The sequence below is a fragment of the Poromitra crassiceps genome, assembly GCF_964638095.1.
Source record: "Poromitra crassiceps genome assembly, chromosome: 10".
NCBI lineage: Eukaryota > Metazoa > Chordata > Actinopteri > Beryciformes > Melamphaidae > Poromitra > Poromitra crassiceps.
In genome coordinates, this window is record NC_139631.1 from 53205099 (window position 1) to 53221851 (window position 16753).

Below are 16753 nucleotides of genomic sequence, written 5' to 3' on the forward strand. Positions count from 1 at the left end.
GTCTAAAGTGTCTATATGGTGGAAACAGCATCCAGTAAAACGTACCGTACCGCCATATAAAAGTACCTCTGCCAGTTGAACAATGAAGAAGTATAATGCTATTTTTATGGAGGTGCTATATAATTTAGGTTTAGGTTCTGGAGAGCTGTACACTGTATGCTCTTATGTTGAAGACAGGAAACGGAAGTCTGTGTGTGTTGTTGGCGGGGCGCTTGACGCTGTGTTATGCTAGACCCACACTAGCTGGGCACCTTCCACCCCGCTTTTTGTCATGGGGGCGTAAACCCCGGACCCAGAATTAACACCGGATGGCAATGCGCCTAACAACGTCTTTGTTGCCGTTAGCTTGACGCGGTGATGTTACCTAAACTAGAGTCTGATCAAAACAAAGCTAGCGTTACATAAAACAAAACGTTTATGCAATATGGCATCTCCGCCACCACCGCCTGACACACCGGTCAAAACGGTGAAAGAGGATTCTGATACTTGGGTCAAATTGTCAAGTTAACGTGAAAGTTGACGAGCTAGAAACGCTGCCATCCGGTCTAGGGCGGGCTCTAGGCGGGAACCAGTAGGGTGACAAAATCAATTGTGGGCGGGAGCCAGGCTCTTTCTCGCCGAGAAGAGCCTGGTGACGCGAGGTTAACACTAGCTAGACCCAGAAGAAAAATAAAGCTGGCGTCTCGAGCTGAGATTGTTCAAGAGTGGAGTTGCCTCCGTTTATCGTTTCAAAGTATAGGCGCAGCCTAACGCTCAGTCACACTACGCTATTAACTTATTTATGTATTACATTTACGAAAGAATCAAAGCAGAAACATGTAGGCTAAAACATGTTTGTAAACATTCATACTTCTGTATTAAATTGTGCTCCTAAATATCCAAGAAGCTCCCTTTTTTCTCTTTATTACTGTAGTGTACAATTATTTGGCTGCTCTTTATTTTATTTTTTACCAGCAGGTGTCACTATGCAAATCTGAATTCTGTATGTGGTTTCTGGGTCTGATGTTTTGAAAAAGTGATCAGCCTAATTCTGGATTGGAAAAAAAAGAAGTTTAGAAAATCTGCTTAAAATATCCACACAGTTGCTTTTAAATAGCAGGCAACTTTCACACTCATTACAGGAGGTTGCTCATTTTGTTGAATGGCTGAAATGTTATTTTCTGTTTCAAACATGACCAATTTGTGTACATTTGTCATGTCAAGAAGAAAGGATCGTAGGAACTGGCCTTTATTGTCTTCACTCGCAGGTTAGTGTGTAAAAAGTTGCCTTTATTTTGAAGTAGTAGAGTCTTTGAATTTCTGACCCTTCTGAAAGTAACTCATGCTAAAAGCTAAATATCTCACATGTATCTAATTAACAGTAGGTGCAACATGTAAAGAAACATGCAAAATAGCATGGCATGCTACACGGTATAGCATACAGTCATCAGCATAAAGACATAAAGACAGGTTAGACTTATATGTCAATGATTTGGCTTTCTGCATTCTGTCACTGACTGTGCTTGTCTACCCAATGGCAGAACCTGTGTGAATAGTCAGGGGGGTTGACGGTGGAGAAGGCCCTGCCGGGGAAGCGAAGTCTTTTCCACACATTCTCCAGTCTTTTGCGCACACCGTAGACTGTGAAAATATCGATAATGCCCACAAAGTAGCGGCCGTCCGGCCCGTCTATGACATGAACCGCATTCTTGAAATTGGGCAGCAGCCTGCGGTGATGGGTGTGGAACTCCTGCAGGTCGGATTTGGCACTCTCCATCTCCTGGAGAGAAATCCCATCACCAGCGCCCTCTGGTGGATCTGACCCGCGCTCTGTAGTTTCTAGTACCACCTGGCTTGGGTTGTCCTCCAGTAATGGAACGGACGGGGGGTCTGGCTCGGTGGGACTGTCATCTAGGTCCATGGACCTATGAAAGACAAAAGAGAACAGAATTAGGAGACATTAAAGGATAAGTTCAGCAATTTTAGACGTATATATAATTTGTCTCTTACAGCATATGTAGTGCTTGGACTGACAGACAATATTGGCTCCAGAGTCAGCTGTCAGTTAAAATGGTGAGCTCTGTTGCCTCTTGCTGCTAACAATTGCTCCAAATATGCTTTGTCAAAAATATCCAAAATATCCCAAAATGGTATTTGTAGCCATCACAGGGAACTTAAGTTAAGTTATCCTTTATTGCCCCCATGGGGAAATGCATCCTCTGCATTTGACCCATCCTCTACTAGCAACCTTCTAGGAGCAGTGGGCAGTGGGACCAACACCAATACGATTGCCAGTGCCTTGCTCAGGGGCCTGTGCAATAATCACGCTGTTTAATCAGCATCTTGGTATGTCACACCTGTCAGGTGGATGATCTTGGCAAAGGAGAAGTGCTCACTAACGTGTGGACAGAAAAAGTATTACATCTTTTATTCCAACTCGTGAAAAATGGGAGCAAAAACAAAAGTGTTGCATTTATTTTGGTCCAGTATACATTTATGTATACTGTATGTATGTATGTATGTATGTAGTATGTATTCTCTGTGTGCATGCTTGTATGCTTATTTGTATGTATTCTTATCGTTTCTGCTTTGTCTTTGTGAAGTACTTTGTAACAGCAGGCAAATTGCTCTATAAATACAGTTTTTCTACATCTTCAAATTACTCTCAACAAAATTGGAAAATGCATCACTTCCTGTGTAGCAGAGGATGTTTCCCCCCATGAAGGACAGATCTCATTAGCATCATTAGCATCATAGCATCATTAGCATCATCATAGCATCATAACATCATAGCATCATAGCATCATAGCATCATTAGCATCATTAGCATCATAGCATCATAGCATCATAGCATCATCGCATCATAGGTGTTTAGAGCAGCAAATAGCAGCTTTCACAAACTGGCTACAGGATGAATCACTACTGTATCAGTCAGCGACCGATTATGACTTGACTTTCCCTTTAAGGGAACCATTCTGAGGCCGTTTTGTGGACACGTTTCTTTATCAAAGTTAAGTTGCACAGTCTTCATTTACAGAAGAAGGATCTCTCTGATGGACAACAAAATACGACTGGCTTTATCCTCCCACTATGTTGATATGAAACCTACATTGTAGTGCGAACAATGAGGTTTGCAAAAGAGTGCTTCCCGTCCAGCTCATCTCGGTGCAGAGGTTGGTTGGCCAGTAGGAGACTGTAGTCGAGGACATTGAGCCCACGGAGGAAGGCAGCGTCAATTTTCAGCTGCTCGACAAACCAGGACTTCTGTTGATCTGAGAACACAAGAATTTCACTTTTTTCACTTTCAATTCCATAGAGCCGCTAAAGTAAAAAAAAAAATCTGTTTTTCTTCTTGTTCCCACAGTTGGATGTCTGAGCTTCACTATGTGCAGAATGATGTCTGTGCAGAGTTTGAAGCTAGAAGGCTGTTTCCACAATCTTCTGCTGAAAGTGGAACGTCTCTCTGTGCTCATTGAAAACCACATTTTGACGGGGCGGGGCCTACGAGCAGGATTTATGGCATCAGGGGGCGGGCCTACGAGCAGGATTTATGGCATCAGGGGGCGGGCCTACGAGCAGGATTTATGGCATCAGGGGGCGGGCCTACGAGCAGGATTTATGGCATCAGGGGGCGGGCCTACGAGCGGGATTTATGGCATCAGGGGGCGGGCCTACGAGCAGGATTTATGGCATCAGGGGGCGGGCCTACGAGCAGGATTTATGACATCAGTCACAAATAGATTGGAAGGCAATTCTGCTCCAATATTCAACTTGCATAAGTGTGATGTGGAAATTGAACATGAAGCCTTGGACATCTTGTGCTGCAGGAAAACCTTTGAGGTTAAAACATATTTTCATATTCATAGATCCTGGGATTTTTTATGGGGAAAAAGGAGTAGATGTCATTTTAAAGCTCCCCTACAGTCAGTGTTTTGACCTGTTTAATGGTTCATGTTCTATTTCAAACATTCTATGAGCGCCTGGTATATTCTATATGGTATATTCTATATGGTATATTCTATATGGTATATTCTATAGTCGCACATCATCTGATTCTGTGCTACGCTATTTGCGTAAGCTACACTGACTGGAAACAGATCGTAGCCTATTCACAGATGCGCCACTGAAATCCGTGTGAGTCGTACTTGCGAGACGTGTTTCAGTCACATCAGCGGTGTTTTGCGCCTGAAGTAGCTTTAGTACAGTGGTTCTCAAATGGGGGTCCGGGGACCCCCAGGGGTCCGTGGCACTTTGCCAGGGGGTCCGTGAAAAGTTTTCAGGAAAATAAAAATATAACACTTTTTTTTGTTGCAAAAGCTTCATAGTTCAACGAAAATATTGTATGCTTTGAATCTAAAATTGTTCATGGATTACATTCTAATCTAACAAACCTATCAATTTAAAAGTCAAGCACGTTACCGTGGAAACAATTAAGCTTAGTCCAAAATCACAAATCAGAATGAGGGGGTCCCCGGTATATTTTCTATCTTGTATCAATAAGACACCAATTATTATTTAAAGTAGATAATAATATAACTTTCTTTTGCAGCTGAAACAGAAACCAGGGGGAAAAAAAACTTAACAGCAGCATCAAAAGAGGAAATAAACAACAGTCTTACCCAGTGCAATGTGCTGTCCTTCAAAGTTATTATCCTTCAGCACTTTGATCATTTGGCGCCCCTCTGTGGCAGGGTTAGTCCATCGACCCACCTCACAGCCTTTGATGTCATATCTAGGTGAAGAAAAATGTCCAGTACTGTCATACACCCATTATCTACAATCAACGTCTATACAAGACTACAACCACACCCATTATCTACAATCAAAGTTTATACAAGACTACAACCACACCCATTATCTACAATCAAAGTTTATACAAGACTACAACCACACCCATTATCTACAATCAAAGTTTATACAAGACTACAACCACACCCATTATCTACAATCAAAGTCTATACAAGACTACAACCACACCCATTATCTACAATCAAAGTTTATACAAGACTACAACCACACCCATTATCTACAATCAAAGTTTATACAAGACTACAACCACACCCATTATCTACAATCAAAGTTTATACAAGACTACAACCACACTGTATTACACTTCAGTCCATCTTCGATAACAAAGTTATTAACCTGGCAAATAGAGTTCGGACTGATCCAAACCACATCCTCTACTCGGAGTACGAGATGCTACCCTCGGGCAGACGGTTCAGAGCCAGCCGCTGCAAAAGCAATAGATATAGTCTCTCCTTCCTTCCAACTTCTATAGCACTGCTGAATAGACAGCGAGCCCCTTCCTCACGGGTGAAACACCTGCACTGATGGGAGGTGGCAGTATGGAAGCGCACTTGTTCTTTTCTTTTAGTCCTTCTCGTGGTTTCTCCTTGTTTTTATTTCGCCATGGTTTTATGCTTCTATGATTTTATGATTTTTATGGTTATATGCTTTTATTTATCTTATTATTTTATCATCTTATTTTCACATGATAGTGTAATAAGGGTCAGTGTAATATGGGCGGGTGCAATTTTTCTTGCCTAAACAGGCACCGCCTGTTCCAGCCGGGTTCTGTGCAAGTCTTTGTTTAAATGCCACTGTTGTCTTGTTGTCATGTTGTTGTTTTTCTTTTGTTGGTACATGTTACTGCTGATCGACATGCTGTAATGCACTTTGTTGCCCAAGACAAATTTCCCCTCGGGGACAATAAAGTTTATCTGATCTGATCTGATGTATTACCTAATATTGATCCTCTCATCGGGATAAAACACACTCTGCATCACGATGAAGTACTTCTGGAAAACAGACAGAGGGCGACAGAGGGCATGGTATGGAACATACAATAGGATACTGTACAGATATAGTGGATGTAATAGATAATCTGTTAATATGTTGATAAAAAATACCTTTATTTGATTTGGGATAACAATCCTGTGGACACCTGGAATGTGGAAAGGAACATGTGCATCTTACCAGTGTTGGGCAGTCAAGTAAAGTAACATGTTACTGTCATTGTATTACTTTCCCAGTAACTATGAATGTAAGGGATTACTATTTCCAAAATTATATTACACTTAGTACTAATCCAAGTCAGTTCAAGTTACTGCATTACTTTCTCCAGTGCTGGCCTCATGGCACAGTTGTTACTCAATTAGTTTGAGCACTTTGCTGCAGTACTACCTTAATGCCACAGCAGCTGTGTGGCAGCAGTGAGGGAGATGTTTTGTCAAGAAGACAGACAACTTTGACCGCTGTGGCAGTACATTGTAAAAGCCAGCAGTAATGAAGAACATTCTGTAACTGTGGCTCTGTGAGACTAACTGCGTTGTCAGAATGTGATTCCTTTTTTGCCCTAGGCAAATAAATAACATGTGTGTCGTTTGTTGATTGCTGACTCCTCCTCTAAGGTTAATTATTGTTCCAATAAAGAGGATTCAGTTCTAAAAGGAGCTGGTTGTACAGGTTGTTGTACATCACTTTTTCAGAGGGGGGGTAGCGAAAGTGATATAGTGAATTAACAAGTAACGTTACATTACTTTTGATACCAAGTAATAAGTAAAGTCATTCTATTACTTTTTAAAGGAGTAATAAGTAACCAATTACATTTCCCGAGTAGCTTGCCCAACAATGAGACACACACACACACACACACACACACACACACACACACACACACACGCATACACACAGACACACACACACAGACACACACACACACACACACACACACACACACACACACACACACACACACACACACACACACACACAGCTACGTTCTTACCATTGATAGTACAAAATAGTTCTTACCTAGGAACCTCACCATCAGCGAATGGGGGTACTTGTCCAAGTGGTCCACATACGCCTGCAGATTGGACAGGAGGAACTTGACCTCTCGTTTACTCTGGGTCTTCACGAAGAACCTCTTGTCATTCCTACAACCAGGAACACAGAAGTGAGAAAAAGCCCACCAGCTACGGGACGGCTCCATGCAGCTGCCTGAACAGACACTTACAGACTCAAATTTCAAATTAATTGTACATTTAAAACAAATTACATGCTTATAAACCAACCTATGAGAAGTGAAAACAGCTCTTCACAGGGTTGGTTAGAGTGGTTCTCAAACGTTTTCACGTCAAGGACCACTTCACTGACACAAATTTGACCACCAAGAGTTTTGCTTGTAGATGCTTTCTTACAGAAAGTGTATGAAACCATGACCAAAAAAGTAATGTGATTGTTTTTATGGATGGAATTACAGTATAGTGAAAATAAATTATTACCCTTTTTTGCTGGGGACCCCCTGGAACCCCACCAAGGCCCCCTGGGGATCCCCAGACCCCACTTTAAGAACCACTTGGTTAGAGCCTCCGCTACTGACCATGTAGGTATTTTAAAGGATAATAATTATTTTTTCTTTTATAACCTGGACCTTATTTCCAGCTTTAAATAGGATTTTTAAGTCACCCTGATCAGTTCGGTTTGATTCCCATGCACTGAAACGATAATTTGTTTTGAACTGCGACCTGAAAACCAGGAAAACGGGGCATCCTGTGAATACATCAGTCCATCTCCACGTAACGTTACTAAACATGTGTGAGAGGATGTTCGCTTGCAGCATTGCCTGTATATTTCTATACAGAAAGAGAGCAGCATTTTACATACAAACACTGACTCCATCAAAGATCAAATCTGGATATGTAGATGAGACAAAGTACAAAAACAACTCGTCGTTTCAGAGGATTCTTCTCACGTGACAAAGAAGTCCGCCTTGCTCTTGGAGTTGCTGACAAACTGGAGGTAGCAGCCGTCCGAGCACAGCGAGCTCTGATATTCCTCCTCCTGGATGTCCAGTGAGCGCCTCAGGCTGGCGAACACCGGCCCCGCAAACGTCTGCATCTCAAACCCCTGGAAGGCAGAGATCAAACAGTCTCAAATCATTCTTACCGTCTGTTTGAACCTGCTTGGAGTGACACATGGGTGGGGTTCAAACCAATCAGCATGAAGCTCCGCCTCCATCCCACCCATCTGTTTCTCCAAGGAGGTTCAAACGTAATGAACTGAAGACAAACTCGTTATGCTGATGTAATTGATTTAGCCTTGGCCTATACTATCTATCCGGGTCATTGTAACCCATTTTTCTATCTGTGTATTTGTAGTGTATGATATGTGATGCTGTTTTGTATCTGTTTGTATGCGTTTTGTTTTCTAATTGTATTTGTGTCTATAGGACACACCCCCTCGCTACATCTCAAGGGGCTGCTATCCTTTTTAATAAATGATCTCAATTCTCTAAAAAATGAAAGGAACCAAGTCATAGCATTAAGAACGTACAGCACACTGCCCCCAAAAGTTTGGCGACACCTCACTGAATGTGTTCTATTTTCCATGACCTTAAATCCATTTTGATCTAAAGACTTATATTGACATTTTTTCTTAGACAAATTATATAAGTAATGAATTTGATGCCTAAGAATCTAGAATACAAGATAGTTTTGATTTAACACTTTGTTTGTTGATCACCGTATAATTCCATATTATGTGTTATTTTATCGTTTTGATGTCTTTAGGCTACTATGATTCTAAAATGCGGGAAGGAGGGAAATGGCCACTCGCCTCATGGACTTGAGTCTCCTCTGCTTTGAAATGTTCAGCCGTGAGTGTGTCCTTCAAAGTCAAAAAGCAGGTGTGAGTGAACTCATGTCTCCAGAGGACATTATTATGATTATGTTTCATGACTGAACCGTGGCCTGATGGTTAGCAGCCTGCTCACCGGCTGCTCCTTGCGGCCGCTCTGCACGGCGGTGCGTATACCGTCTTTCATCAGTGCGGTCAGGTGGTAGAACTCGTGCTGGGGGTCGATCTCGAACACCCCCAGCATCCTGCAGCGCTGCCTCAGGTGCCACCAGCGCCTGCGGCCGGTGGCCTCAGCTGCCTTTCCCTGTGGCATCTATTCTGTAACACAGAAGAGCACGCTGGAGGAGACGTGATGCTGGCTTCTACCTGCCTGCTGGCTTCTACCTGCCTGTTGGCTTCTACCTGCCTGCTGGCTTCTACCTGCCTGCTGGCTTCTACCTGCCTGCTGGCTTCTACCTGCCTGCTGGCTTCTACCTGCCTGCTGGCTTCTACCTGCCTGCTGGCTTCTACCTGCCTGCTGGCTTCTACCTGCCTGCTGGCTTCTACCTGCCTGCTGGCTTCTACCTGCCTGCTGGCTTCTACCTGCCTGTTGGCTTCTACCTGCCTGCTGGCTTCTACCTGCCTGCTGGCTTCTACCTGCCTGCTGGCTTCTACCTGCCTGCTGGCTTCCACCTGCCTGCTGGCTTCTACCTGCCTGCTGGCTTCTACCTGCCTGTTGGCTTCTACCTGCCTGCTGGCTTCTACCTGCCTGCTGACTTCTACCTGCCTGCTGGCTTCTACCTGCCTGCTGGCTTCTACCTGCCTGCTGGCTTCTACCTGCCTGCTGGCTTCTACCTGCCTGCTGGCTTCTACCTGCCTGCTGGCTTCTACCTGCCTGCTGGCTTCTACCTGCCTGCTGGCTTCTACCTGCCTGCTGGCTTCTACCTGCCTGCTGGCTTCTACCTGCCTGCTGGCTTCTACCTGCCTGCTGGCTTCTACCTGCCTGCTGGCTTCTACCTGCCTGCTGGCTTCTACCTGCCTGCTGGCTTCTACCTGCCTGGCTTCTACCTGCCTGCTGGCTTCTACCTGCTGGCTTCTACCTGCCTGCTGGCTTCTACCTGCCTGCTGGCTTCTACCTGCCTGCTGGATTCTACCTGCCTGCTGGCTTCTACCTGCCTGCTGGCTTCTACCTGCCTGCTGGCTTGAGGGGGGAAAAGTCAGCAAAGATGTTGGACTGAGTGCTAAGTTCTGGAAGTACGGGGGCATTTTATTGCATCATATTAGAAGTGGATGCCACTGACTGCCTCATATATATTTTATTTTGGTTTCACTTTTATTTCACCAGGCAGGTCAGCTCAATTACAACAAATCCTTATTTACAATGATTAGCCCAAAGCCAAAAGGTTAATATGAGCTCAATGAATCAGACTAACCTTAGTGACTTCATCTGAAACACTTGACATATTCAGTAATGCTTTAGAATATAGCCCGCAAATAACCCTGTAACTACAGGGTAACAAGATCTATACTTATAGGGTAATTACGGGGTACCACACCTGTACTTACAGGGTAACTACGGGGTACAAGAAGTGAATTTAGCCTGTAACTAGAGGGTAACAAGATCTATACTTATAGGGTAATTACGGGGTACCACACCTGTACTTACAGGGTAACTACGGGGTACAGACGCTGTACTTATAGGGTTATTCGCGGGCTGTATTCTAAAGTGTTACCACATATTCTATTCCATACATATTACATACATGACATCATGTGTTCATCATATCTGGGCAACCAATTCTAACATCTGTGTGGCATTTCCATCCATAATTAGATATTAGCTTGCAGCAAAACATGAATCAAATTCAATGTTTCTCTTCTGAGTTTAAAACAGCAAAACACTCACTCACCCACCCACTCACTCACTCACTCACCCACCCACTCACTCACTCAGTCACTCACCCACCCACCCACTCACTCACTCACTCACTCACTCACTCACTCACTCACTCACTCACCCACTCACTCACTCACTCACTCACTCACTCACCCACTCACTCACTCACTCACTCACAAACACATTATACAGTTTCATACGGAATAAGTTGATACAAACACTCACTCACTCACTCACTCACACACACACACACACACACACACACACTCACTCACTCACTCACTCACTCACTCACACACACACTCACTCACTCACTCACACACACACACACACACACACACACACACACACATTCACTCACTCACACACACACTCACTCACTCACTCACTCACAAACACATTATACAGTTTCATACAGAATAAGTTGATACAAACACTCACTCACTCACTCACTCACTCACACACACACACACACACACACACACACACACAGACACACACACACACAGACACACACACACACACACACACACTCACAAACACATTATACAGTTTCATACAGAATACGTTGATACAAACACTCACTCACAAACACATGGAACGTACAGGTTCCTACAGAACAAGTGTCATCACTAACAGAGTGGGTCGAACTAAACAGAGCATCAGACAGTTTCTACAGAGACGATCCATTTGGTTATTAAGTGAGTGTGAAATATGAAGTCATGTTAAGGTCTTGTCTTACCTGGGTTCTTTGGACGAGATCTTAAAACACAATTTGGATCAAAGTTCAAGCCGAATAAGAGCCCCGTCTGTCGTGTAACACTGGTGCCGCATTCCATCCAGGTGAGCTGTGCTGGGTGTGTCACTCAGGTGTACAGGGAGTGGGTGTGTCACTCAGGTGTACAGGGAGTGGGTGTGTCACTCAGGTGTACAGGGAGTGGGTGTGTCACTCAGGTGTACAGTGAGTGGGTGTGTCACTCAGGTGTACAGGGAGTGGGTGTGTCACTCAGGTGTACAGGGAGTGGGTGTGTCACTCAGGTGTACAGGGAGTGGGTGTGTCACTCAGGTGCACAGTGTGGGCTGGGCCTTTTATGTACAAAGTGTAGCCTACAGATACAGAGAGGAAACTGATGAGAGCAAACACAAGCAAACCGACATGACACCATTATGAGACCAATTAGCAAACTGGATCATAACAAAAGTATTTGTTATTGTCTGAATGCAAAATTGTATTCACACAATAAATACTATAGCAAAGATGGTAATTGATTAAAACTTGAATTGTGGTTGTATTGGGAAAAGTTAGCCTATTCAACTCAAAATTCATAATTGTCGTTGGTCGAATGGATGTTTCTGTTAATGTCAATTTAATGTTCTATGGTTACCCCGTCTTCACTTTCACACCCACACACAACTTGTAAACTACGCATACAATATTTTACTATTATAATATAATATAATATAATATAATATAATATAATATTATATTATATTATATTAAATCATTAGAATTTGAAACTTGGTGACTTTGATGGCCCCTTAAGTCCGGTGGAAGCAATTACATGAATTTGCTCCTAAATATAAATGGAAAAATCACACCCAGGTGTTGAAGTAAGCAGTGCAGGTTGCGCAGGTCAGCCCCTTCTCCACCACCCCCTCTCCATACGCATAGGCTACTCCTGAGTGGTCTATCTATGCCAGGGGTGGCCAAACTTTTTTGGTTGTGGGCCGCATACAGAAAAATATAAGGAGTCGCGGGCCAAACAATATTAAGCGCGGCAGTTTTCGCGGCAAAAAAATTGGACCAGAAAACCCTTGTGCCATCAAAAATTGAATTTCTAAATAAATATATGACACATAGTTTATTGATGCGCTCACCTATTACAATGGGTATTTCTGTATGTTATCAAATTTTCTTTTCCTGTGCCAACAGGTTAAGACAGAGATAATTTAATATAACATTAGTATTAACTCATTGAGTGCCAGCCACTTTTGGAGAACGGACGCTCCCAGTGCCAGAGTTTCAGAGCGTTTTCAGTGATTTCTCGAGGCCCACAGAATATTGTGTGATATTACTATGTAAACACTGAACACGCACAAAGAACGATGAGACTCTATTCTATCATCTGCAAAAAAAAGTTTATTGATCCCATTTTCCGTTCTTTAGTTATGAGCCGGAGAAGATAGCTTGATTCATCCAAAAATAGCAATTTTTTTCTAGAAGCTGAGATAATTGGCCTTTTGTGAAATTAATCATTTCAAGCACATCACTGACTCTGAAGCTAATCTTTTCTAATGTAGTCACACCTCAAAAATAATTTCCTTCAATAAAACAGTTTAGGCCAGGGAATTTTGTTTGGCAGAATAATATTTTTAGCTACAACCAGCAGCGCTGGCCCCTGCGTGCGCTGCTGGTTGCAGCTTCTTGCTGGTTTTGATTTGCTGCTGGTGGGTATCGGATATTCTGGCTTGCGTTTGTCAATCCTGTCCTGCTGCCTGGGTCTGTCTGGGTGTTGTGTGTGTGCTGCTCTGCGTGCCCCCCCCCGCCCCGCCCCGCCTCGCCTCAACTGCACACTCCTCCTCCTGTCTGTGGTGGCTCTCTGCTGAGTTTGCTGTGCGCACAGTGAAGGGTGCGGAACAGCCAGGCTTTTTTACAGCGTTCCGCGTGTGTTTGTCACCGGCAACGATGCTTCCAGTTGAGAATAATAACTCCACGGTGTGGATGTGCTGTCGTGCTGTCGCAACCGACACAGAGCGGCTCAATTGTGGGAGCAGATTGGCTGCTGCAGGCACAGCTGCAGTAACGTGCTTCAGGATATCGATGCATACGGATGCGATGCGATTTCCGTTTCCATAACGACTTCTTCTTTGTTTTTTCCTTGCCTTTCTGTTATGTGGAGAGCACTGTCGCCACCTAAGGGTTCTGTAAAATAGGTTATAGACCTCCAATAGCTACAATAGTTGTACCAGAGATGTATCAGGGATTGATCCACGTCCCACCGTCAAAAAACGCAATTGACGACAACCGTCGTCATTGGCACTCTACGTCAGTATTTGAATTGACGACAGCTGTCGTCATTGGCATTCAATGAGTTAAACATTAATTTTTTTTTTTTTTTTATAAATAGACCATGTCAGGGTGCCCAAGTATAACCCATTTTCAATGGTTTTAAATTGAAAAAACGAAATGTTTTTTCCCCCGTTTTCGTTTTCGTTTTCCGTTTTAAACTTTGAAACAGAAAAACGGAAAAACGTTTTTAGCAAAAAAAAAAAAAAAAAAAAAAAAATGTAAATTCATGGCGGGCCACTTAAAAACGGGCAGCGGGCCGCAGTTGGCCCGCGGGCCGTAGTTTGGCCACCCCTGATCTATGCTTTCATGCTACAAACAGACATCATGCTACAAAAGGACACATGCTCGTTTCCCTAGCTCTGCCCCCCCCCCCCCCCCCCCCGGCCGACAGTAGCCACTCCCCCTCCCCGCCCCTCAAATCATTCCCGACGCTCTACCACCTTCCTATCCCGAGCTATGGCCCCCTTTCACTAGCCCCGCCCTCTTCCTTTCCCCCTCCCTGCTTGATGAACCAATACTGTGTGAAGGGCCACACATAGTATATTTTGAGAGACGAGCCGAGGGCCACTTCAAATCTGTCGGCGGGCCACATGTGGCCCCCGGGCCAGACTTTGGACATGCCTGGAATAGGGGAAAGGTGGAAAAAAAGGGTTTTCTGATAAATGACAGAAAAACAAACGAGTCATCTTTTCCTATCACCACAAAAGTAAAATAGAAAAACACAATGTATTTGTATTTGTATCAATATAACTAAATTCCCCACACAAATATAAATATATGTATTCATTAAACATCCGTATTTGATGCTGAATGATGGTATTTGAGATGCTGCCACACAACAGACTGTGTCATCTGAGCACAGTGGAGCCATAGGAATGCCTGGAATGGCTAATCACCTTTATTCTAATTACTTTTCTACCATCACCATGCTGTCAAGTGCTACTTCCCTCATGAGCCCGCTTCAACAGAGGACTCCCTCCCGCTCTGCTCGCCTACATCCAGCTCAGCTGTAGTGTGTAGATACACCGTCAATATGAGCTCTCCAGCCGCTCTCTTCACGTTAGCGCTTTGTTTTAGCATCTTCTCCTCCTCGCTCTCCGCTCAGCCCAAGAAGACGGGCTGCTTCAAAGTCAACGACTGCAAATGCATCATGATGGACGGCACGGGGGTGATCGACCTGACAGCCATGGGAGATGCGGAGGGCTTCCTGGGCCATTTGAAGCCTGTGCTGCTGTCCAGCAGTGCTCCACAGCAGGCCAGTGCAGAGGTGCTCCTCTCCTTCAGCCCCTGCCAGCCCTTCTCAGAGCCAGAGGACCTGGCGGGAACCGACTGCACCGATGTTGCCGCCTGCCTCGTTGTCAGGTGAGACTTTATTCAAGACGCACATTCAGTTCTTTGATTCACAAAATATGGCAATGCAGATTTGACGAAGGCTTTGATAGTCAAAAATAGCCATGGTCATTGAGAGTGCTTGAATTTATACATTTTGTGTAAGAATAGAGGTTCTTTTGATTTGTGTATGGAATAGGCTATGTTCTACGTACTGTCTGCATCATCCACGCCTTGAAAGCTTCTGTGAAGCCTGCTAGATCTCTCAACCTTACTAAAATAAATAGATCTCTATCTCAAACTAGGCCATGGTCGATGGGTCCTTGATTCTGAGGGAATTGGGCCTGGAAAGTCCTTGAAAAGTCTTTGAATTTGATGTTTTTAAAAGGTGTGGGAACCCTGATCTGTATTAACTTCACAATTTACCTTCTCATTCCACATCTTCTGTCTAGGTTCCACAGAGCCAGCAGATACATCAGCCGCTACATCAGCTATGGCAGGCATGAGGGGAATGAATTCCACTACAATGACACAACCAAGACGCTGTCTGTGTTTTACTTTGGTAAGCTACAGACAACAGACACCACCAAGACGCTGTCTGTGTTTTACTTTGGTAAGCTACAGACAACAGACACCACCAAGACGCTGTCTGTGTTTTACTTTGGTAAGCTACAGACAACAGACACAAGCAAGACGCTGCCTGTGTTTTACTTTGGTAAGCTACAGACAACAGACACAACCAAGACGCTGTCTGTGTTTTACTTTGGTAAGCTACAGACAACAGACACCACCAAGACGCTGTCTGTGTTTTACTTTGGTAAGCTACAGACAACAGACACAAGCAAGACGCTGTCTGTGTTTTACTTTGGTAAGCTACAGACAACAGACACAACCAAGACGCTGTCTGTGTTTTACTTTGGTAAGCTACAGACAACAGACACCACCAAGACGCTGTCTGTGTTTTACTTTGGTAAGCTACAGACAACAGACACCACCAAGACGCTGTCTGTGTTTTACTTTGGTAAGCTACAGACAACAGGACGACTAGGAGTCACTTCACCTGTAGGATCACCTGATAAGCCAATCTTCCTCGCGGTCGTCAGAATAAATTGTACAGCATTGTACGCAATCCATGGATACATATCGCGTTTCTGAACCAAACATATGTTGCATATCACGTTCCTAGATGCATGTATATCATCGTTATCAGTGTTGGGCAAGTTACTGAAAATTGGTAATTAGTTACAGTTACTAGTTACTTCTCTCAAAAAGTAATTTAACTACTTTAAAGTTACCAGTTACTTCAAAGTAATTAGTTACTAGGGAAAGTCACTTTTGCGTTACTTTTAAAAGTCTGCTTCGATTGTTATTAATGCACACATTATGTTAGTGTTGCTGTGCCACAGTGTGGCATTGAACATTCACTTATTGGGGGGGTGTATAGTCTATCAAGGTCATTAGCCTCTGGGGCTCTGGCTGCAGCTCTCTCCCCGGACTAGGTCTGAGGATCAGAAACCAGATAATCCTCTGAAGTTGTCCGTTATTTTCATGTCCTAAAGTAACTAGTAACTAGCCCAGTTACTATTTTAGTAACTGTAACTGAGTTACTAAATTGGAAAAGTAATTAGTTATATTACTAGTTACTGCAAAAAGTAGTTAAGTTACAGTAACTAGTTACTCCCAACACTGATCGTTATACACATTATAGAGTCTGCTATTGAAACAGTGCGGATCGTGGAGGATTTAACCTTTTTTGTGATTAAAGTCTAACCCAAACCATAACCCTAATCTTAACCAAGTTGTTTTACTTGCCTACACAAAACCAACGTTGTTAAAGTTGTTTTATTTGCATTTAA

General features: G+C 43.6%; 1 protein-coding gene across 1 annotated transcript; it reads right to left on the bottom strand.

Moving 5' to 3' along the window:
- Positions 1 to 1048: 1048 nt before the first annotated feature.
- On the bottom strand, positions 1049 to 11336 carry LOC310783247 (phosphatidylinositol 4-phosphate 5-kinase-like protein 1). The gene is made up of 10 exons (XM_083644069.1): positions 11241 to 11336; positions 8759 to 8940; positions 8602 to 8652; positions 7739 to 7893; positions 6796 to 6920; positions 5892 to 5926; positions 5725 to 5780; positions 4599 to 4711; positions 3089 to 3251; positions 1049 to 1904 (listed from the first exon to the last, which is right to left on the bottom strand). Exons 2-10 carry the CDS (start codon positions 8933 to 8935, stop codon positions 1490 to 1492), a joined length of 1290 nt encoding a protein of 429 aa, XP_083500195.1. The 5' UTR covers positions 8936 to 8940; positions 11241 to 11336; the 3' UTR covers positions 1049 to 1489.
- Between the last annotated feature and the right edge of the window lie 5417 nt (positions 11337 to 16753).